The 25,114-nt window shown below is 37.2% G+C and overlaps 1 protein-coding gene across 3 annotated transcripts; it reads right to left on the reverse strand.

Annotated features, from left to right (window-relative positions):
• Positions 1 to 588: 588 nt before the first annotated feature.
• TPD52L1 (TPD52 like 1) lies at positions 589 to 24,832 on the reverse strand. 3 transcript variants are annotated; one of them, XM_070932727.1, is made up of 8 exons: positions 24,788 to 24,832; positions 23,985 to 24,082; positions 16,760 to 16,875; positions 11,583 to 11,731; positions 8,185 to 8,286; positions 3,735 to 3,773; positions 2,333 to 2,393; positions 589 to 1,591 (listed from the first exon to the last, which is right to left on the reverse strand). In XM_070932727.1, exons 2-8 carry the CDS (start codon positions 24,073 to 24,075, stop codon positions 1,460 to 1,462), a joined length of 690 nt encoding a protein of 229 aa, XP_070788828.1. In that variant the 5' UTR covers positions 24,076 to 24,082; positions 24,788 to 24,832; the 3' UTR covers positions 589 to 1,459. The 3 variants fall into 3 exon arrangements, with proteins under 3 accessions (XP_070788828.1, XP_070788829.1, XP_070788827.1); XM_070932728.1 differs by lacking the exon at positions 23,985 to 24,082 and having other exon boundaries at positions 24,788 to 24,810; XM_070932726.1 differs by lacking the exons at positions 23,985 to 24,082; positions 24,788 to 24,832 and adding an exon at positions 18,509 to 18,620.
• Between the last annotated feature and the right edge of the window lie 282 nt (positions 24,833 to 25,114).

Below are 25,114 nucleotides of genomic sequence, written 5' to 3' on the forward strand. Positions count from 1 at the left end.
ATGTGGTCTTGTGGCATAATATACGTAAAGACTGTTGGTTTATTAGAAAATGTAGAAAATGTAGGCAATAAATGAGGCTGTGAAATGGGATAGGAAAGCAAAGATTTTTTTAAGTATTGGAGTCAAAAAAATAAAGTGGCTGCTTTAAAAGCATGGTTGGAGTTTTATAGGAGGCAACTAGTATCGAGAATATTCAGCAATAAATTAAAATTGGACACAGTATGAACCACTTTGTTATTTCCATCTCAGACTCTTTGCACGGCAAAAGTCTGTATTAAGTGAGAAAACACGTTCACCATTTGGGCAGTTCCGGTTATGGAATTTCAGATACGAAAACCCAAATGATTAAACCGTGTGTCAGCTTTTTAGTCTGCTTCTCTGAATATTTGCAATAGAAACAGTGACCTTCTTTAAATGAACCACATAACCCAGCAAGATAGAGAGACAAAAGTGAAACAGGAAAATAAAAATAGCTGCTCATGTCACACTCTACATAACTTATAAATAAACACAAATAATTCAAATTGGTTAATGCTGCATAAATTTAATTGAGCTCCATATCTTTTAGATATCAATTTTTTGCCAGGTTCAGAAGTCATATGTTACAAGATTTATTTATTTTTTAAACATAGTTTAAAGGTCCAGCCCTAAATTAAGAATTGAAATTTTAAATATTTTCTTTTAAAAAGCATAAGTATGCTCGTGTCTTTTGGATAGGCACACTTATTTTACTCCAACTGAAAAGTGAAAAACGTTATTACAATTCAAACAATTGCAGGCAAGCATGGATATAATCTGGCTCAGATTGTTATCAGATTAAAACGCTACATGCCACATGTTTCCAAGGAAATTGGAACTGTTTATATACACCAAACTTTTTACTGATTGACTATTCCAAAATTATCGCGTTTTTTTAAAAAAAATATTTCCTCAGTACTTTGTACTAAAGGCATGTGTATCATTGCTTCTTTAGACAGAAAACTTTGCAACGTAATTGTTTTTGGTTCCAATCCTTATCCCAATGGCACCTATAATAATGAAGAGGCTGATTTTTTTTTAACAGTCAGAAACAGGCACATAAACACAGAACAGGCAAAAACAGCTTTGTTGTTTATACCAGGAGAATAGGTAATAGCTTGAACAATACTCTCATCTTATTTTCTGAAATTCACTATAAAAACATAACATGGACAAATTTCTTACGATAATATATACCATTTAAAAAATTGACACAATTGTATAGAAGTTACAATGTAAAATCACTGATCAGCATAAATAGAATAAAACTAGCATAGAAGGACAGCTAGCAGTTATTTCTGCAGCAATAGCTGCCATTTGGTTGCATCCCAGCCGATCTCTCTGCCTAGTACTGTCTGTCTAGGTATATTCTCAATGCAGTCCTACAACTTCATACTCAGCCCTGGGGAGAAAAGAAACAGCAGGGCAAAGAATCCTTCACCTAGCAATGGAGCTCCTTTTCGGTTTCTGAAAGTTGGCTGCCTGCAATGGGGCTTCGAGCACTGGCATTGGCCGCTGAGCTAAGAACTTCTTCAAAGCTTCCTCCAGGATGAGGTGTACCTCCAACTTTTGTCTGAAAGAAACAAAACCATTTATTTATTTATTTTGCTAAAATCAATAATTTCATCTTTGTCCCTCTGGGCTGTTTACATATTTTGACTACCATACCATGAACTATTTGGCACCCATTCTATTTGGTAACTCATTCTATCTTTTGATTGTCCCTGCTCACAAAGCAGCAAGTGAGGCAGAACTTGTTTAAAAGGCAAGAAGCTTGTGCCAGAGCAAAAATGTCTTAGGAGCTTATTCGTGTCAACAAATAGGCAAGCTTTGTGTTATATAATTGTGACCATTTGTATTAAATTAGGTATTTTGAAGTGCAGGACAGATGTTCCTTGATTCAAAATAGCTCTTAAATGCAAAGTTGGTTATGAATTCATCCGCTTTCCTTCACAGATGTTACATTTTGGGCAAATTAGTACTGTGGGGAAAACAAGAAACTTATCTGAGTAACAGAAATTACCAGGAACCCTGGGAAAAAATGTGCATGACCTGGCCCTAGATCTGAGTTCTATTGATATAAGTTCTATTGAAAATATGGCTTGCTCTTGAACCAAGTATTTCAACTGATAAACAACACTCGGGGATTAAAAATGCACTGGGATTTCATAGAAGGAACCCTGTGAACATCTAGTTTGCTTATAACACAAGTTTGCTTATACAACAATGACTTAACTGACCAACTTTTCACAAGGTTTTTCTTAAGGGTTTGCCTGGCTCCCCTAATCCCTTTCACCTTTGTTCTCATCCCTACCTTAATGCTTGTAACAGTGGTTTCAACCTTTTCTTCAAAGGATTTGAATGTAGGAGAATTCCTTAAAATAAATAAAACGAAGACCAGTATTTGTTACTACTTAATCGTGTTCATTTCCTTAAGTCAATATTTAAAAGTTTAAAGTACCCCATTTAGGAGAAAAGTGCTGTATGCTTACATGGGGCACCAAGAACAACATGAATTATTTTGAAATACTTGGACATCTATTTAGCCCACATCACCATACAAATTCTTTATGGCCCTATTTTTCCCGACATCATTCTTCAAGAAGAAAGAAAGATACTTGATACAAATCTATGGAAATTTGGACAGCTTGGACTGAGACTGTATTGGAGAAATAATGATGTTCAGAGAGTACCGTATGTCAATTCTTTGCATAGGAACAAACACTTCAGTTGGAAGGCTGATGCCATACAGAAAGAAGCTTTAATTCAATGGTACAAAACAACAGAAAGCATTTAAAATTGATTCAAATCCTTTTTGCAGAGCATTCACTTCTGGCATTGTTCTAGGACAGTGATGGCTAACCTTTTTGCCATTGTGTGCCAAAAGCGGGGGGAGCGCGGGGTGTGTGTGTGTCACATGCGGGCGTGCCCACACTCATAATTCAACGCACCCCACAGTCCCCTCGCTTTTGGAACTTGATGGCACAGTGGACCCATTAGGCCCGTTTTATGCCCTCCCCAGGCTCCAGAGACTTTCTTGGAGCCTGGGGAAGGCGAAATCGGCCTTCCCCACCCCGCCAGAGGCCCTCTGGAGCTGAGCTAGGGCAATGTTCGCGTGGCCACCGATATGGCTCTGCGTGCCATCTGTGGCATGTGTGCCATAGGTTTGCCATCACGGTTCTAGGAGAATTAGATTGTTGATGTGAAAGTACTGTGGCATGTAGGCAATGTTAGTAAATGAAACTGAGACACAGATACTCTAGCCAGGAATTAGAATCGAGTTTGTTTCTGAATTAAAATGATCTGACTGGGACTTTGGCCTTAGAAACTTTGAAAATAAAGTATAAGATAGAAAATGTAATGGGTGCCCTTCCCCTCAAGGATGCTTCCCATTTTCTCTAAATATAACATACATCAGGTACAAACAAATGTATCCAAACATTTTTGTTTTAAGGCACTGCTAAAATAAGGAATGTTTTCCATTCTCCATCATCAATTACTGCTAATACTCAGTGCAATATTCTTTTGCCAATAAGTTTCCATCTCAGCTAAACAAGAGGGTCTCTTAATAACTCTGAGCCTGACACATTTTCTTTAACTAAAAATGTATCAGAAAAAATGGAAAACACAATTATGCAAAACATTCCTAATATTCAATATAAAGGTTGTAGGATTAAATATTTTTACAATACCATTGGATATATAACCATAGTTACCTCATAGCAGGCATACTCATGGAATGGCGGATAGAATACCTGCTTTGCAAAAGCATGAAAAAGAAGAGAAAATACACAGCGATTACAGGTTTGCAGCTATATTGATTTCACATTAACCACATCTTGCAGTAGACTATTGTAGTTTACATTCTAAGAGCATGCTCACTGATGAAAAGCTACTTTGGAATCTCACTAAAATACAACAGTCCGTTGTCAGAATCTAATGGAAGATCTTCCGTGGTGACACTTTAATCTACTTCATTTGGCTTTAATTGATGGATGGACTATAGCTAGATGGGGTTAGGACGGTATAACATTCTAATTGTGCCTATCTGGAGTAGTCTGGGGACTGCCAATAGCAACAGCAGGAAGGAAGGCAATGATTAAGATACTAACGGGAAGAAGAGCAATAATTCTAAACCAGGAAATACTTTATCCACTTGCATTCAATTGGTTAAGTCCTATAATGCATTACTTCTAAGATAAGATGAATAGGTCTTAGGTTAATGGTTGCCTTTAATAAACACAGTCTTTTACGGGACTGAAGAGTAAAACTCTTGTCTCTAAAAGGGCTCTGTTTTAAAGATCCTGCTACCTGGGTCTTTATCTATATCTATGAAAGTTCATGTAGCCTTTTGTCAAATGGGAGGAAGAGAAGGAGGGGGGGGGACACTTCTTGTGTCTAACCCTCTTTTTAAACACTGCAACAATAAGGAGCAGACAGAAGACAGAAAGCTACCTCCTATACAAGTCAAATCAATACAATCTAGCCACATCCTGCTCATAAATATTCTAAAAATGAGAAAAAGGACAGATTTAGAGCTAACTCAATTGTTTCCATTTTTCAGAAAGAAACAAGCTTTCAGGCAGCTGGAAAGTGCCAAGCTATAATTGATAGTATCATGGATACTTATACTAAGATCAATACATGCATATTTACTTTAGAAGCGCTACCTCTAATAGGAAGTTTTAAATTTTCTTAAGTATCATATTAGCAACTTTCTCAATAATGTTTGCAGATATTTTTTTCATTCCTTAGCAATCTATACTGTTTGATCTAGTTATATATTCAAAAATGTTTTAATTAAAGTAATAACCTCCCTCCTTAAAGGAAGGGAAACATTGTCATAATAAGAAACACTGCCAAATATTTACAGTATGTATGTACCAGGGGTGGGTTCTAATTTTTTTTTACTACCGGTTCTGTGGGCGTGGCTTATTTTGTGGGTGTGGCTTGGAGGTCATGTGACTAGGTGGGCGTGGCTAGCTGGTCAGAGTCATTTCTGGAAGGTCCTCGCACTTATGAACAGTCCTCGCACTTACGACCCGACTCATTTGTTTGCTTTTAACACTGATCAGCTGTAGGATGGCCCTTTGAAGCCGTGCGGCAAGAGTTTAAACAGTTTTTTCCCCTCTAGTCATCAGCTGGGACTCAGGAGGCAGCAACAGATTGGGGGTGGGGCCAAATAAAAGGTAAGAATAACGTACGTGGGTGGGTGGGAGGGCAGGGGGGGAGAACCGGTTCGGTGACGTCATATTGTCACCGCTACTGGCTCGGTCGAACCGGACTGAACTGGGAGGAACCCACCACTGGTATGTACCCTATATACTCACAGATAATCCAACTTGCATTTTTCATGATATTTTGGTTTAAAAAGTTAGGATATTTTTATCTGCAGGTGGACTTATCCACAAGTATGTATGAGAAATATGGCATGTTTTAAAAAGTATAATCATTTATACTCATGGATACATCTATCCACAGATAAGCCAAAGCAATTTTGGGGGTATATTCTGGCATTCTTCATATAATTTCGAAGTTTCCGGAATGCATAATGGATGGCTTACAGATAAGAAACTGAGAGACAGAGAAAGAACAAGAAGTAGTAGCAACATATAGTCAATCACCTTACCCAAGGGACTGTGACCTGGATCAGCAGCATAAGGAAAAATCAGGAAGAATTAAGCTATGGAAGTTCTTTCAAAACCCAACATAGTCTACTCAGTGCCAAGAGGGATTGAACAATATTTACAGTATTTTTCATGAGCAGAAAGCATGTGAAAATGGTGTTTCATGAAATATGTTAGCACATGCAAAGCACCAGCTGAATGAATGAATGAATGAATGAATGAATGAATGAATGAATGAATGAATACTCTTCCATCCGTCCCAGCCAGTGTCTATGTACCACCCAGGTGCTTTCAGACTTTGAAAAGTGATGCCTAATTTGTAGAAAGCCCTCTGCTTAGCTCCCCTTTCCAATGCTTTATACAGCCCTATAACTATCAATATTTGCAATCTCAAATATGTTTCTAATAAGAACACGATTTTGAAAACTTGTTCCCAGAGGGTGCTAGCAGTCAAACTGCAACATTTCAAATAATTTGTGTCTGTTAAATGAAGTTTGCAATGTTCAGAACTATTTAATACTCCTAAAACAAAGCTATTTTAGAGCGCAGAAATTTAATAGACTATTATCATCAGCAGCAGCTCTGGTAATTAAATAGCAAAAGAAGAATGTCTTAGCTCAGAATGCATCTTCATCCCTTAAATCAACAAAATTGTTTTAAAAATTGTATCTATAAATCAAATCAGTTGCAACATATGCAACATAAACATATAGGTGAGCCAGTTAGTTTCAGTTAAATATGCATAAAATTAAGTGAAATTAAAAGCATGGGATAGGTTAGGATCACCAAGTTTTGTTTGTTTCTCAGAGCCAATTTAGAATGGAGTGGCACAGAAACCTTAGATTAATTTATGAATTAATTAATCAACTACATCTGGCTGTGCTTCCAACAGGAATTCAGCAGGACTTGCAAGATAATTTCAAGCCAATTCCACTGTAAGAAATGAAAGAATTCAATGGTAGAACTTACTTGCTGGGCTGCACACTTGTCATATATAATTCAATGGCATAAATTATGTCAGCTAACGAAAGAAAACAGTGATGATTTAAATTGAATCAACTGAAGTCCTTGATGATATAAACATGGAGAAAATCAAACTACATGATCACCAAGAATCAACACTGACTCAATGTCACATAATAAATCATTTCCTGAACCTGATGCTATAAAAATTACCCAGTTTTATCATTAATATAAGAATATTTATATATTATTTTAATGTGACATATTTATCTTTACTTTTTCGAAGCTCGTTATTAATATCAGATCTCCATTATTATTTTTTAAGAACAAACCAGACACAACTATTTTGTGCTACATTATTTATCAAGTGGCAAATAACCATGGTAAAATGTACCTATTATTAGTTGGAATTACATTAGAGAGCTGCAGAGTAAATTATCCTCATTCAAATAATTCTTTTCCATTAGAAAAGGGGGAGACATAGCTATGGCAAAATCAACCGCTAATGTGGGCAAAAATTAGCCAAGACTGGCTTTGTTTGAACTGGAAATGAAAAAGTGTCAACCCTCGATACTGAATTGGAGACGTCTCAGATCCAACAATATAAATTAAAGTCAACATAGGATGTTCCCCTTAAGATGATGGAAGATAACTTGCAATCTATAGGTCAAGCCATGGGCAACTTGCTTTACTGCCAGCTATTGTTTTGAAGATTAGGAACTATCTCTTTGAAAAAGGTTGTTAATCCTTTCATCTCAGATCTATCTCCAATGTCTTTCACCTCATTCCTACCAAACTGCTAAAACCTTGGCAATAAGTAACAAAGCAAATACAAAATTAAAACTAGTTGTCTAAGAAGCTTAAAAACCTGGAACAGATCACCTTGCTATTCATCAGTCAGATCAACCTTGAAATGTCTAATAATCCTGATTTTCTATGAAAGACAACTCTGTCTGAAAAGACAGAGCAGTCCACTGAAAATGATGAATGAAGGTACTGACGGTTTTACAAGTTCTAACATTCTAATCACTTAGGAATGTGTGCAGCTGTCACTGTACCTGGCATTTTTAAGAGTTTGGAGGTAAACTAGTTATTCTTAATCCCAAAGGTGCTTTTTTAAAGGATTTAGTTTTTTCCTTGAAGATGTTTCACTTCTAATCCAAGAAGGATCTTCAATTCTGAAGCACTGAAGACTGAACTGAACTCCAGTTGCCTTTTGAAAAAGCACCTTTGGGACTATTATGACCTGGATGATTGAGAATCAGCATAGATAGTTATTCTTCAAAATACTTTCCCTTTAAGATTCCATCCATGAAAAGAATTAAGCTAATACAGTTTTTGTGGCCCAACTATACATATATTAATAAGAATTAGCAAACTGGACTTAAGTTCTTTGGTGCCATTATAAAGGAGTTAAATCAGAAATGTATCTTAATAGGGTAGCAATTTACTTTACGAAAAAACAGGAAAAATGAAAGCTAATTTAACTATGATTCAATTTTGCAAAGCTAGTAAATTGAAGAATAACCAGGAGGAACTAAATTTCATCCTTTAAATTAAATCCATACTTGCATACCTCATATCTCCAAACTTCTTGCTGATAACTGTTCCAACGTTGCTGATAGCTGCTGTGGCCTTTTGCCCTGCTTGAGTTAGAGTTTCTTGAGTCTTCTTATACCTAGCATAGCGTAAATAGCAATCCTAATTAAGAACAAAGATTCATTTTTTTTGTGCCCTTAAAATAACAGCATATCATAAACTGAAAGCAAGAAGCCAACATTCTATTACAGGAATTGAGAGCCAAAGTGCAAACTGAGTTACGGTGAACCAGGGTGAACGAGTTGTATCTATGTCTAAAATGGATTAGTCATTCTTTCAAATTATTATTATGCTCCTAAATATGGCTGTGCATTGTTTGAAATTGCTAACAGCAGCTTTTCCATGCAAGTTTGAAAAATAATATGGTCACTTTAATGAATTGCAATGATATGAATGCTTTAACGAGTCACTTATTAAAGCATCCACGTTCTTTTTTGAGAATCATACAGAAAACTGAAAAAGACAGTACTGTTTTAAGAGATTTAAGAGTACTGTACTTCTGCTCCCACATTCCAAAACACTATCAAATGGTTTTCAAAGATTACAGTCTTTATTAGATATGCTCTAACCTAGAAAGATCAAGAACCTTATACATCAACTTCCTTAGGAGATTCACGGCCATGGACTAAAATAATATGCAACTTAAGTTTCCTTAATATGTTAATTGCTAGTTATCTATTACATATTGATGAATGCTATGGGGGCGGGCAGTAAAAATGTGATTACTTAGCTAAAGGAGAAACAGTCTAGAATTCTATTATCTTATACTGCAGTTTGTGAAGATTGGTTGAAGAGCAAGCAACAGCATGCATCCCCAAGTATCACTAAGTACATGTCAGGCCATCAGAGTTCATTGGTATGATGCACATCAGCCAGATTGATTTGTATTGTACAGATGCGTAAAGCATTATACTGGTTAAAATTATCCCATAGCTAGGAAATTTATTTGATGGCTAATCAAGATCATTGCATTGAGCATTTCAAAAATGTCAACTACAATATCAACATTAGGAAAAAAAAAAAGCAAGACTAGCCATTTCAGTCACAGCTCACTAACCGCAGAGTTGATTGAACAGATTCACATTAAAAGGAATTCTGCTTTTCTTCTTAAAACAGCCAATACAATGCATATCACAATCCTCTTAAATTTGCACATGACTGATTTATAGGTCATGCTTTAATTTGTTATTTAATTTCCATTTTTCAATACAGCTGCAAAACTGTTTTAAAATCTAGAAACCAGCAAGTCAGTTTTCGTCAATTGTATTTGCTGAGTATGCTCATTCGTATCTCACAATTTATCTTTACCTTTGTACCTATGCTGGAGGTATATGCTCATACTCAAACATACTCAAGTAATATTATTACTATTCTTTCTTTTACTCTGATCCTTTGTAAAAATACTGAGCAAGCAGATGGCATCAATCTATTTACATTTATATTGGTATAATTGGTTTACCAAACCCAGTTCACTGATTATAAATTAATTCAATATATTTCTTTGCTCTATTAAGTCTTAAAATGAAAACAACTGTGACCTAGAGGAATGAAGAAATAAAATAACAAAGTGAAATAAAAAAGCACATCATTAAGAGAAACAGGATATAATACTAACAAATAATAATAATACAAAGAACCCGCTAAAGTGTCATATTTGTACTACCTTTATCCTCTGTAATTATGGAATACCCATTGATCATGATTATGTCAATGAGCACCCCAAAATATTTGTCAATGACTCAAACATTTAGAAAACAACCTGAAAGAAGTAAAAATATTTGGATCAGAACCTCCAGAAATAAACGTTGAGAATTAGGCAGCTGTGTTTCCTTCTAACCAATTTGGATCAATCCACTCCCAATCTTGAGGGATAACTCCAACAAATCCCTTTTGTAAGTCTAGCATAGGATAGTATTCCACATCTATCTTCTGATTTATTATGTGTCTATCTTTTTGTAATGTTTAAGTCATCATCCAATTTAATTTGTAAACCATTATTTCCATCTCTTTCCCTAGGGTGTAATTTTTAAATGCACTTCTAAGTCAACTTCAGTTTTAAGCAACAGGATTTTTCCTCTTCAATTACACCTTCTGATTCTGCTATGAAGTTGAATAATTTAAAAACTTCTTGCACCCATATATCAAACACTTCTTTTAAGTTAGCCCTCTATTGCCCTCTTGTGTCCAACCTTTCAAAGCGTTTTATTAGTCTCGGCGTGTAAGAAGAAAAATTCTCCCACGAGGAAGGATCCTTTCAATTAATTTCAAAGTCTTAAATAAGTCCAACTGAGCCTTAATCCATTTAAAAGTTTCTAGGCAACAATGAAGTAATCATCAGAATTATATCTTTTGATGGAAAATGGATGATGAGAAACTAAGGAAACTTAGAACGTAACAGATTTAAATCTTACCATTTGTACTGCAGTTAAGTACAAGTTTGCAGAATATTAACATGAATTGGTTTTTTATTATGAATATTGGGGTAACTTTTATTAAAAGTTACCCCAATCAAACTTTTACCTTTACCTTGATTACCTTTAATCAAACTTTTATTGATTAAAAGTTTTAAACCATTTAGAGGCAGAAGGAAATGCGTTACCCGCTCCATGAATTTAGAAACTTCAATGGGTCATTATAATTAATAAGGGCTAATTGAAGAAAAACAAAGTCTGGTGTATCAATTGGATGCCTGTCATGCATTACAAAAGTGTGCGTGAAACTAGCTTCTTTGCAGAGAGATAATGCAAAAACTGAAAAGTGATGCAAGCAATATCTCATGGTTGTTGTTTTTTAATTTCCTATATATTAAATCGCTGGTGCTGTCATTAAAATATATATCTGCTTGGACTCAGATAGGCCCATCTATCTACAATGCATTTTTGAAAGTCAAATGGAGTTAGTTTGTCCAAAGAATAATATCCAATATTCATTCTAAAGTGTCCAGTATATTTCCTTCAATTAATGTAACAAAAAAGGGAGATTCCTCTATACTGCAATGCAACCTTGCAACATAGCAGGCTCAGTCTTTTCTGTACCTGACAAATTAATTTCAATGGGTTTTCATTGACAGGTGGTAGCTAAACAACTACTCCATTCCCCCAAAAAGATGCAAAGCATCCCACATAAGCTGGGCATTCCACAATTATTTCTAAGAGCGTAAATTGGCAGATTTGATAGTTCTTTTGTCTTGAACCTCAAAAGTGCTCCATGAGAAAGTCCAAACCAACAAAAGAGCGTTCCAGGTAGAGTCATGATAGAATGGTAGATAAAAATTGAGTTGTAGAAATCAAATTGGTTCCACCCCAAGTTCTGGATGCCTATGCAAGTTATATTGAGTAATAGCTAGAGGAAAGAAGAAAGCGAATTTGCACTCACGCAGTAGTAGTTTGCACATCATGCCAGCTTTTGCTGAAGTTCTGCTTCAGCTCATTCATCAGATTGAGGCCCAGCTTTTGCTTTATTTCCACAAGGTGCTTCTCTTTGGCTGCTAAAACTTGGCGTAAAGTTGCAATTTCATCCTCCAGCTGCATATAAGAAATAAAATAAAGGAAAAGCTTGGATCATTACTCCTTGTTGTTCATGCCCATTAATTTTAAGTGGCACACTTTCCTTAAATACAATAATGCCAAATAACTGGATCTCTACCAAATATATATTGCTTTTATTCACTTAAAGAATGTCTTAATTAATGAATATGACTATGATATAAACAGCAGAAAACAATAAACCATCCACAGAAATATAAACATTCGCAATAAATTATTTACACTGATATTTATAGCGCCCATACAATATCTTAGCAGTCTATCACTCTGAATTAGTGATAACCGTAGTATAACAATCCTATGACAGCTACAGAATATTCCATAATTTGGAAAAGGTTGCAAAAATGGAGGTTAATTTAAGCTCCAATGTGTTTTCTAGTATTAGTGCCTTCTCTGTGGGGGCACCTACCATCTGGAACGAGCTCCCCCCAGAGATACGGAGGATCCCGGACCTGCGCACATTTTGTCGTGCTCTCAAAACTTTTTTATTTCAGCAGGCTGGCCTGGCCTAACTCTCCTCTTTTAAATTTTTAATTTGCAATTTTATAAATTGGGTGTTTTAATCTGTGTTTCGGCCAAAATATTTAATAATTTTAAGGGATTTTTTAATATTTGTATTATTTGTATTTTATCTTGGCTGTTCACCGCCCTGAGTCCTTCGGGAGTAGGGCGGTATAGAAATTTGATTAAATAAATAAATAAATAAATAAATAAATAAATAAATAAATAAATAAATAAATAAATAAATAAATAAATAAATAAATAAATAAATAAATAAATAAATAAATAAATAAATAAATAAATAAATAAATAAATAAATAAATAAATAAATAAATACAGAAATGTATAGTGTCCTGGTTTAGCCCCACTCCCATAGCATGGAAACCTAGGATTATTAGAGTTTCTCCCAAGAGGTTTGCACTGGATAGAATAATTCTACTTGGAGAAAGTGGTCCTGAAAATACCTTGATGCCAAGCAATATTGAGCTTTATAGGCCAGTAACTTGAACTGCACTATGCTCCTGGTGACAGTAATTAGTAATTACTGACAGTAATTAGTAATTTATAGCTTCCATATGATCTTCAAAGGCATCTCCATGTACATCATACTGCTGTAATTTATGCATGAGATGCAGAGGTGGTATTCAACAGGTTCTGACCAGTTCTGGAGAACCGGTAGCGGAAATTTTGAGTAGTTTGGAGGACCGGTAAATACCACCTCTGACTGGCCCCACCCCCAGCTATTTTCTGCCTCCCAAGTCCCAGCTGATTGGGAGGAAATCGGGATTTTGCAGTAACCTTCCCCTGGAGTGGGGAGAAAATGGAGATTTTACAGTATCCTTCCCCTGCCACGCCTACCAAGCCATGCCCACAGAACCGGTAATAAAAAAATTTGAATCCCACCACTGATGTGATGATTACAATTACTGTTACAAGATGCCTGAAGATGGATAAAGATCCCCCTGTATATGGCCCTCTCAGGAGGATTGGTAACTTCAGAAAGACCCCCCCCAAGGGAGTAATGCTTGAGTTAAGACTTGACTGGAGCTGGCTGAGAACCTTGAACAACAAAGCAGTAGCTTTGTCCTGTTTGGGTTAAAACTTTAATCTGTTATACTCCCGCCAGGAATTGGGATAAGACTTCCATGACATCACCTGTTCACTCTGGCACAGTAGGAATGAGTTGTACCAAAGCTGTATCCTCAGCATACAGATGATACCAAACTCCTAACTAACAGTTGATGTCTCCCAGTGGGTTAATATAGATATTAAATCCTGAAAGAGGAGAACTGAACCCTAAAGTATTCCACAGTTGAGTGACTGTGGCCTGACTTTTTTTCTCTGAAAACTACTGACTGAAACTGCCCATGAAGGAAGAAGTAGAAGCACTATAAAAGCCTAAATTTATGGCAGGCAAAAAGGATATCATAGTCAATCATGGGTGCATTCCAGCAACAAAGCAACTACTGCCAAGGTTATTTTCATATCTCCAAAAAGGGTCTTGGGGTTGTTGCTGTTGTTTTGTAGAGTTGTCTAATTGGATTAAATGAAAAAGAATAAAAGGTCTGTCTTCCTGATACTTAGCCAGTTGTGACAAGTACAGCATAATTATCAGAGCATCAGGAAAAGGAAAGAGAGGGGTGGAGTTGGTAGGAAGAAAGCAAGGTGGCTCTAGAAAAAGGGCAATGTGGGTGATAAGAGCTCCAGAAGGTTATGCTGTGTAGTTTCCCCTGAAATCTGATAAAACCCATGGGATGTGCTGAAAACATACATAGGGTTTTTCTGGGTCTCATGGGCGCAAAATAAACTAGTAACAAAATAAAGATAATTATTGTATGTACTCCTCCACTGTTATGCCAACTCCGAATAAAACTTCACTTTATGGGCCATGAGTTTCATAATTTAAAAAAATATTCAAGAAATTCCCTATGTCAGAGCATAAAAATAAATAAAAACAATCCCCAAACCCAATTAATCTTACATAATGTCACAAAGCAAGATGCACTGTGCCAGTGGTGGGTTTCAAATTTTTTTTATTACCGGTTCTGTGGGTGTGGCTTGATGGGCGTGGCTTGGTGGCCGTGGCAGGGGAAGGATACTGTAAAATCTCCATTCCCTCCCCAATCCAGGGGAAGGTCACTACAAAATCCCCATTTCCTCCTGATCATCTAGGACTTGGGAGGCAGAGAATAGATGGGGGTGGAGCCAGTCAGAATTTTTACTACCGGTTCTCCGAACTACTCAAAATTTCCGCTACCGGTTCTCCAAAACTGATCAGAACCTGCTGAAACCCACCTCTGCACTGTGCCATTGTAGACTGTAACATTTACTTGGAGATATAAAGAGCAATGCAAAATCTGAAATATCCTGCACTACAGAGCTGTTCTTGCCATTCCATAATCAAATGGCTCCATGAGCTCAATACACCATTTTCAAGCTCTAAATTCTCCTGGAATGGCTGAAATGGCATTGCATCTCTTCCAGTAATGTTGAAACAAGCTGTTTCAAATCTAAAACTTTCCCACTCAAAACTTTTGAGTAATTCTAGTATTATGATATCTGAATCTTCTAGGGGTTGGGCACATATCTTCTATGATACTTGACTTAATATGCAAACATAGATAAAAGGCAAATGTGGATGAAACAGTTGAAAACCAATTGGCAAATAAACATAAAGCAGCCTAAACTTAGCTTGCCTGCTTATTTATTATCCATAACAGCATTCATGTAAAAATCCTGAAATGAGTAAAGATTCTGTAAATATTGCTATATACACATGTCTCTTTAAACAATGGTTGGGAAATTTAGGTAAGACAGTTTATATAAACAATTAAAAAACTGACTCATGTATTATAAGACAGCATGGTTAGAAGAAGGAGTCTTAAAAAATATCTAAGATGCGAAAGAATGGGATGTAAAATTTAGGGTTATAATAAAACTAGCTGGTATCGATAGGAATTCTGCTTCATCTAGATCAGGGGTGTCAAACTTGTGACGTCATGTGACGTGACTTTCCCCCCCCCTTCGCTAAACTGGGAGATGGGCATGGCCAGCACATGCTGCATCCCGTCCGCATGCTGCGAGTTTGACACCCCTTATCTAGATCTACCAGATCTAACCTACAAAAATTCAAATGAGCACTGGGTTGGAGCAATACCTTCCAAATGCAATCTGCTGGTCATCTAATTTCTGTAACCTATTCTAGTAGCCCCAACTTCATGTGTTATAATTTGGTAGAGTTGGTGAGGAGAAAGAGGACCAGTTATACGTATAATATTTACAGTGTTTATTACTTTTGGAGAATGTAGTCAGGTTTAATAAATAAATAAGTATATTTAACTACTGACTGTCTGCAAAGGTGCGGAGAGCCAGGAGGCCCATAGCTTCCAATGGAAGGGTAACAGCTAATCTAAACAAGCAAAACTTCATTGACTCTTCAGAAAATTGGTAAACTTGGAGAAGTTTCAAGCATTTCTGAAGGCAAATCTCCAGGGCACTTCTTTGAAACAATGAAATAGTATGGCATCTGAATGTTATGAATGTTCTAAGATCAGAATTGACCTAGATTCCATAATCACAAAGACTACAAAACAATTTGCGCTGTGGCATGTGCTTTGAGAATAAAGGCCTTAACCTCACCTCACACTGGAGGAAACACTGGAGAATAAAAACTTATAGAGCTAAACATAAAATTCTTTGTACTTGATTTTGACTCAATTTTATAAATAATAAACAGATACACAATAATAACCAAGTGACCAGGAATGGATAATCCTCGTTCCTCAAACTATTGGGTGTTGTGTGGCCCCACCAAAACATATGCTGAATCTGACCAACTGAACTTTCAGGGAGCCAACTGAAAAATAATAGCTCCCGTTTCCCAATTCTGACAGACAATCTAGGACAGGGGTGCAAACTCAATTTCATTAAGGGACATCGGGTGGAAGGGTGGGTGTGGCCAGGGTGGCCGTGGTCAGTTCGAGGTCATTCGTTTCGGAGGCAACTGTGGTGGCCCGGGTGAGGCTGGGGGGATCCTCCTGCAGCCCTCTGCCAGCGAAAACAGAGCTCACAGTCCTCCCGAGCTCCATTTTCACTGGCAGAGGCACAGTGGGCCGGTCCTTTGCTGTTTCCAGGGTGGCACCGCGGGCCAGATCTAAGCACCCCATGGGTCAGATCCAGTCCACGGGCCTTGAGTTTGACACCCCTGATCTAGGAGGACGATATTGTGGTTAATAGTGTCCAAGATGATTGGGATAACCACATCCTTCTATCTCAGTTGCACCAAAGTTTATCAACAAGAGCAACCATTGCAATTTTGATTCCATATCCAGATCTGAATCTAAACCCCAATGATCCAGATAATCTGTTTTAACCAGGGCTGCTTGTAATTATAATCCAATAGCTTTGCACAACTAAGTGACCAAAAATATTAGAAACTGAAAAAATAGTAAAAGCAATGAATTCTAAAAAAAGAATATTTGATTTAAAATGATAAAATAAAATTACCTTGATTACTTCAACTTTTAATTCTTCTCGCTCTTCTTCAGAAATCACATTGGTCAAATCAACATCAGTGATGGTGTCTTCATCTGTCTCGTGGAATGTTAGTTTTTCTAATAGACCTTTGGAAATAACACAGAAAAGAGTGAAAATATATGGGCTCCTTCAAAGCAAGCTCGATTCCTGGGTCATCCTGGACAAGTGATGGGGGGGGGGGGAGACATAAAGATAACACAAATAAAGATAATCCTCGATTTACAGCCAAAATTTCTGCTGTGAGACATTTGTTAAGTGAGTTTTGTCCCATTTTATGACCTTTCTTGCCATAGTTGTTAAGTGAATCACTGCAGTTGTTAAGTTAGTAACATGGTTATTAAATGATTCTGGCTTCCCCATTGACTTTGCTAGTCATAAGGCCACAAAAGGTGATCACGTAGGAGAAACTGTAATGGTCATAAGTGTGAAAAAGGTCATAAGTCACTTTTCTCAGTGCTATTCTAACTTTGAATGGTCACTAAATGAGCTGATGTCAGTCAACGGCTAGCTGTAAGGAATAATCATTAGTGTATAAATCTTGAAAGTATAAATAGGCGCCCAAGTCCAGCTTTCTGGAAATAAATTTATAATATGAATAGAAGCAATTTAAGTAATTTACAGTGTAGCGTGTGTTCCTTGTGTTAACAAAGAACATGAACAATTTGATATACATTAGGCTGTCCAAGACTACCCAGTAAATATTCTCAAGCTCAGGTAAGACTTATCCTTAGGATTCTCATATCCAGTTTTCCATATAGACTGTCAACTCGTTTGATCTTATGACTTAATTTACTCAAGATGATGTACTGGACATCTTTATTATAAAGAAGATTTTATAATAGATAGCTTGAATATAGTTTTAAAAATAGAACCAAAGGTTCTTGAGACATGGTGAAAATTTATGAAGCTTAAAGACTGTAGACATGCTGTAATATATCGGATCCAATTTTTCTGCAGAAAACAGTACACGTTGACCAGCTAACATATGTTCAATTCTTTGCTGCCAAATCTAACATTCATTTTTTCTCCATCACATATACAACCTTCCCTCAGAATCATTACTTTGTACAGCTCATTAATTTAGACCTTATGATGATTTAAATGGCACAAAATATATTCAAAAGAAATAACAAAGGAACATTGGAAGGAAGCAGAGCATTTGTGTGTAATTTCCAAAGAGCTATTCAGTTCAGGTAGTTACCGGTACGAAATGCCTTCACATTTCTTTGTGTATTCTGGTTGAAATGTCAACCTTAAGGGAAGTTAATTAAAGCCAATTACATCATTCCCTGTCATTATTTGCAATAACATCATACAAAGTTACTATACTTCTTGTTCTGCTCCTTAAACCAATATAGATCTTGTAAAGCGAACTGCTACTGCACGGTTGTTTAATATTAAAATGATGTATAAACATCATGCTTCTGAAAATACTTTTTCTGTACAACACCACTTTATTTCAATGATAAACCAGATACTGAGAACAGCGAGAAGACCAATTCCCTGTAACTGATCAAACAGACTAATATTAACTATATAAATGGAACCAGCTCTTAAGAACAATTAAGAAGTTCAGAAAAGAGAATACAATTCATTGTCAGAACATAGATTTTGGAGGTGAGAAGATTAAGATACGTCAATTCTTACTTCTAAGGATAGAAACAAACAGACTTCATGGTGCTATTATCCATACTAGGGAAGGAGTAAACCCAAACTGACCTCCATCTCTTTGCTGCCATCTACCAGTCACCCAGTTTTTTGCAATAACTCTGTAGTTCATGGCAAAGAAGTGACAGCGTTGTCTTCTTGGGTCAGGAACAGCTACCGGCATTTATGAACAAACTTATGCAGGAAGAATATTTCTATGACAAATGAAGATCAGGATGATAAAATGAAGATAAAGGAATGTTTTTCCGCTAACAATGGATAGTTTAAAAGCTGTATATTTAGAAAGAGCAGGAACCCAGATGCTTTCAATTATAGATTAATAGTTACTAAAAGAACCCATCAATCAGTCCTGGATTAAATAAAGACTGACTGATCCCTTGAAGTGATGAGTAGCATGCAGAAACTAATTTGGGGGCATGTAATGCAAAAGTATGATGAAGTAGAAGTATGATTTGCAAGTAGAAGAAAGGAAAGACAACAAGTATGGGTGGGATCAAGAGATCAGTGTTATCCCCTTAGAAGAGCTACAGGTTTTCAGATCAGATTGAGATGGTGAATATTGATTCATGCAGTTGCCAATGGCTGGGCCCAACTTGATGGCATCCAAATAATTAAATCAAATAACAATAGACAAAGGAGTTTGAGACTTGTTATTAAATTTACTGGTTGTGCTTAGTGAAACCACACAGTAATGTAGCTGATTAGGACTGCAGCTCTAATTAGGCAAAGCTTGCTATACCAATGAAGTAAACATTAAACAGCATATGAGCTAGGTTAACAGAAATGATTTAAACATAATCAGTTCACATTTTTCTATGAAATACAAGAATCCAAAATTTAATTAGGCTTTTTTTTTTACTGCTAGTTGCCTTGAATATTATTCATCGGTAGGAATGGAGATATACATCAAATAAATAAGAAAAAAACATAGTCATTTATTATATCTCACTCAGCACTAATAGGTTTTAGATGCACAATAATTTCTTCTACAAGTATAAACTGTACTGGATCAGATCAGGGTCATTTTAAACTAGCATTTTGCTTCTCATATTAACCAATAGGTTCCTTCTTGGTTATTTGCAGGTAATGGAGACTTCTCCTGCCATTTACCAGTACATAAGGTAAAGGTAAAGGTTCCCCTCGCACATATGTGTTAGTCGTTCCCAACTCTAGGGGGTGGTGCTCATCTCCGTTTCAAAGCCGAAGAGCCAGCGCTATCCAAAGACATCTTTGTGGTCATGTGGCCGGCATGACTAAATGCCAGAGGCGCATGGAACACTGTTACCTTTCCACCAAAGGTGGTCCCTATTTTTCTACTTCCTTTTTTACATGCTTTCGAACTGCTAGCTCTAGAAGTTGGCACAAGTAACGGGAGCTCGCCCGGCACTAGGGATTCGAACCGCTGAACTGCCAACCTTTCAATCGACAAGCTCACCATCTTAGCCACTGAGCCACCTGCCCTTACCAGGACATACATTATTGCAAAAGCAACGAAAGAAAACATAAGTTACCAGGGCTACATTTCTTGGTGAATGGGATTCTATTGAACAGAACTTCCCTTCTAGTACAGCAGAAGGTAAAGCATTGTAATGAGACAAAGTAAACACTTTGCAGTGTGCTGGACAAATAAGGATGAATAAGCTGTTGGAAATATAAAGTGGTTTTGGATTGAAACCCACTAGTGCTAAAGTGCCCAAATCCTTCTGCCACATGATATTGAAAACTTTCCAAGAGTTTTTTCATGTTAGTTTTCTTTAAAGCCAGGAGAAGTAGAAAAAAGATAGGCTGTAACCACACAGGTCAGCTAAGAGTTTTCACTTTCCACCTTGATGAAAATTAACAGGGTCAGTGAGCCATTAGAGAACAAAAAGTTAAAGCTCATAAAAGTGGAGGCAACTGTGGCCTCTCGCCTCCAAAGGGTTTCCATGCAGATTAAGGCATTTGAGACCCAGCATGGGACCTAGAAAAGTGCTCATAAAGACTTAGACTGAACAATGTCTTGGGGCTTGTAGTTCACTGTAAATGCACACAGGAGCACTGTAGGACATCTGGGATATAATTTTAGCTTTTAAAAACTCAGTAGTGGCAAGCATGCATCTACCCACTTTAGAATGGAAAAAGCCTAGAATTGCCTTAACACTGCTGTTAGCTTTGGCAAAGATGGATCTGATTTGTTCCCTCTAGCTTCTGGAAGCTTGGGAAATTATGCCAAGATATTTAAAAACCGGAACTTGTTCAGATTTATTATTTCTAATTTGCCACTCGGGTTAATGCAACTAGGTCTCCCAAGAAGAGCCTAGTGTTGGTTTTGGAGTCATGAATATAATGAAGCACAATATTCCATTAAAGCTTTCAGAAGTCTCCTAAGCCCACTTGGATAAATGACAGAAATGCTGAATCATTGGCATACAGCAGCAGTGCCCAATACCTGTCACTAATTGAGGGTGGGAGAAGGGGTGTTAAAAAACTCAAGATGGCTGTCACACCCATGCTTCCAAAGCCCCGTTCCCTTTGTACATGCATTCTACATTTATGATTTATCTACATTTACATTTCACGTCATGATGTAATGTAAAAAATCTCTGGATCTCTGATTGTATAACTGAGGCTGCAATCTTGATTTTTGTCTATGGAGATTCTCAGTGATCCAGGTCATGGTTGTCCCAAAGAAGAGGCAACTGGACTTTCTTTGTTTTTCTTCGAAGACGTTTCGCTTTTCATCCAAGAAGCTTCTTATTGAAAAAGCATCTTTGGGACATCTTGATTTTTCCAATCCCATCTGAGGATCTTTCTGTTTTTAATATATTCCTAAGAAACACAGTTTATAAGTTCAAGAAAGTTACTCCCTTTGGACGTTTGCCCCCACCACCACCACCCCAAATATTTTGTCATTTAGTAATGTACTCTGGAGATTGTAATCCATGTTCCTTTCTACTTAAATTAACATTATTTGGAGATTTAATCTTTCTCGTTTTCTCTTTGTATGTTTTTTCTGAAAACACAAACAATATTCAATAGATTGAATGTTCCTTGACAATTGCTATTAATACTTAAAAAGAGTGGAAGATTCTTTTTCATCTGGATAAATTTGTCACCAATGCAAAAGGTTATCAACTTGGACTCAGCAAGTTATGTGTATTCCTGCTTTTCCCTCTAACTGGCCCACCCCCAGTTTAGCAAAGGGGAAAAAAATTGCGATACATCATGTGAAGATGTGACGCCACAAGCTTGACACTCCTGCTCTAAGCAATGCACCTTCCAGATCAGACAGTTCTTCTGAACTAGATTAGCAATAATAATTGTTTGTTATTGTATGTTTGTTCTGATTATTGATTCTGGATTTTGATTATTATTTTTTTAAATAGACTATTAGGAGTTCTCAACATTCAACTCCAGGAAAGGCAGATATACCCATTACATGTTGGAACCCATATCTAATGATCTTTTGCAAGGAAGCTATTCTTTTATTTTGGAAGTACCCTCCAATATTAGATGGATATCAGATATCAAGTGGGCAGAAAGTGAAAATGATAACCAAACACCATTATGGTAAAGTCTGAATAAGAATTGTTCAAGAAACTGAGAGCCCACAGTTCAAAATCTTTTCATCACTATTCAAAATTCTTCACAACACTCTACAAAAGATTTCAGAAGAATGCCTGGTACTTCAAAATACTTATTCCCTTAGGAGGCACTGAACTGTACAATGTTTTCTTCTCCTTGCAACCTTTTCATAACTCAAAACAATAAACATTAAAAAAAAATCTTTTATAGGCTTTACATTAACACCTCATAATGTGTGGGAAGCATATTACCAGCCAGCACAAGCATTAAATGAATTCTGGGTAATCCTTCACAACAAAGTTTAACTATTGAAATCATTTTGGCAACTTTCTATTAAAAAAGTGTACTGAAGGTGCCCTAATCGTCAGTTATTTAGCTTAATAAATAGTTAACTAAATGCCACACAGAGCAGAACTCCAAAATAAAATTGTGATCACTCACAAATCTTTCTCATACCTGTGAATATTTTGAGAGGAAAAGCTTTATGAACCTGTCAGAGAAAAGGTACTCATTTAAAAATGGTTCTGGCTTTTCTAGAGGATCCAGAACCTGCTGGCTCTGCCCCATCTAGAAACCAGCAACTGATTTTTCTGGATGATCACTATCATGTCAGTTTACACATCACAGTTAATAATGTGAGAAGTTGGCATCCAAAGCATGCTCTCCCCAGCAAGTCCCACTGAAATCCATGAGTTTTAACAGAAAGCTGACAGTTGCAATTAACAATGACTCTGAGCGGTGAATAAACACAGTGAAATTGAAAGAGTTTCTTTCAATTATTTGAGACTAATTGCATGCATTATCAAAACAATTCATGTTTAAACTGTATCAACTGTACACTTTTTCAGCCTGATGCAATCCATATTTTACTTGGAAAGAAATCTCACTCAGCACTAGCCGTTGGTAGAAATATAAATAATTATTCAACCATGATATTGTGCAAAATTACATTCAATCCCTTTATTAAAACTAAACAATAATGAGCGAATGTATTCACTTAAAACAACTTCTCTTATTTTGCAAACTTGTTTCAAATGTTCATTTTTTTTACTTACAAGATGGCAGTATGAAATTATCCCAATAATAAATTAGTTGGCAGAATGTTATACAATTAATTTCTTTCAGAAATATTCAAGCATGTATGCAAAATGGCAAATGGCACCAGCTAAAATTTTCTGAACAACACTCCTTAAAAAAGAGTAATATAAAAAGCCTTCCTCGATGATTTCTTAGGTTTAGAAAGTGATATTGATGTAACTAATGGAGTCACAAGAAGAGGATTATAGGACAGAGGTCATTACTAAGCAAATGCTCCATGGAAAAACTCTAATTTTACTAGATCTTTCTCCACTAATGGCATTTATTAACAATGCAGGCATGAAATTAGGGATGTAAACAGAAGCAGCAAATAACATAAGTTGTGGTTCATAAAGTTCACTGACCAAAAAGAAGCAAGTGGTACAAGGAACAAGGATTTTAAGAGAGATTCTGACATTTACTTTCTATTGCCAAACCTGTTACACAGCAATCCAAGCAAAACTCATTAAGAGACCGTGCTGCAAGTAGCTCTTATGGAAACAATTGTCTTTAATACACCAAAGCCGTATTCCATAATAAATTTGAGGTCGGGGTGGGGGGTGGGGAAAGAGACTTAGAAGGGATTTGAAAGTAAGGGCCTTCCCGACGCTCATAGAAAGCCTTAGGTAAACAGTGGATCGCATTCTATTCACCAACTCAACAAAGGAGCTTTGCTTTGCAACTGACAAAAAAACCAAAGTAATAAAAGAAGAAAATGAGTTGTTGCTTTATTAACTTTTACTGTATTTGAACGCACGTTTTAAGAATATACGGGAGCCTTTTCAGGGAGAAACTGCAAACGGAGAGAGTGTCCTCAGCGCTTTGCCATGGCTCTTTCAGTGCTTCGATTTGATCTAGTTAGCAAAGAATTAGAATCAATATTTACCAGGCTGCGCCTCTTGACGGGAGAGTAAAAGTAACGGAGCACGCCACTTTAGGGCTTTGGGCTTCTGCTGCACGGCGCCAAACGAGAGCATGCCCTGGCTGCCGGAAAAAACGGCATTAGGTTGGACTGAAGGAGACCCAGAAGAACAAGTTCTTAGCCTTTTTTCATCACTGGACCGCTTACGGTTCAAGCTTGTAGTTCTTTGGTAAGAGCAACAGACCGAGCCATGCGGAACTCTTAACTTTCTTAAAATTTTTTTGTTTTAAGATATATTTTGGGGTGGGGAGGGTTAAGTCCCTTGAATAGCTCACCCCCCAAAAAATGTATCTTAAAACAAAGTAACAGTAATAAGAGTTGGAAGGGACCTTGGAGGTCATCCAGTCCAACCCCCTGCTCATGCAGGAGACCTATACTAGGGATCCAAACCACCGAACCTGCCGACCTTTCTGATCCACAAGCTCAGTGTCTTAGCCACTGAGCCACCTAGTCAGGTTCTACTTCCTAACCTTCGAAGATCCACAGAAAAGAAACAATGCTTTATTCTAGAACACCGTGTCTTTCTCTCTCATCTATTACGATTAGGATTATTTTGCGAGTTCTTTTCAGAACTTTCTCTGCTTTTTGCAACCAGAGTAAGAGGTCTAAGCTTTGATTGACACCCACTCCTCTCTCCGAAAAAAACAATACCGAGCAGAAAGCGAATGCGGTTGGGGGGGGGGGAGAAAAAAGGTTGGAAATCTCTGACAAGAAGAATGGAAACAAACGCACGCGGCTTCCCCAGAAGGACCAGCTAAGCCACGCACCTTGCGCCTGTGTTTCCATTGTCCTGCCGGCACTTCTCCGGCAGCGCTTCGCCGCAGAGAAGACCAGCGGAGGGATCCGCGTCTAAAACGCGGCCGCTTCGACGCCGCGATTGCTGCTTCTGCTGATCATCGGCGGCTCCGGCTTCGATGCCCTTGCCCGTGCTCTGAGGCAGCGCCACCTGTCGGCCTTTTGCCCGCTCTGTCACAAGACCTCTGCTTTTTGTTGTGTGTGTGCGGACGCTTTTGGGGGAGAAGGCGTCGTTACACGTTTCGTGAAAGCCAATCTGTTTTTCTTCCTTTACTCGGTGCCGGATTTAGGCATGAACT

Source organism: Pituophis catenifer, unplaced genomic scaffold (assembly GCF_029215685.1).
Source record: "Pituophis catenifer annectens isolate HBS135680 unplaced genomic scaffold, rPitCat1.0.hap2 SCAF_1, whole genome shotgun sequence".
Taxonomy (NCBI): Eukaryota; Metazoa; Chordata; class Lepidosauria; order Squamata; family Colubridae; genus Pituophis; species Pituophis catenifer.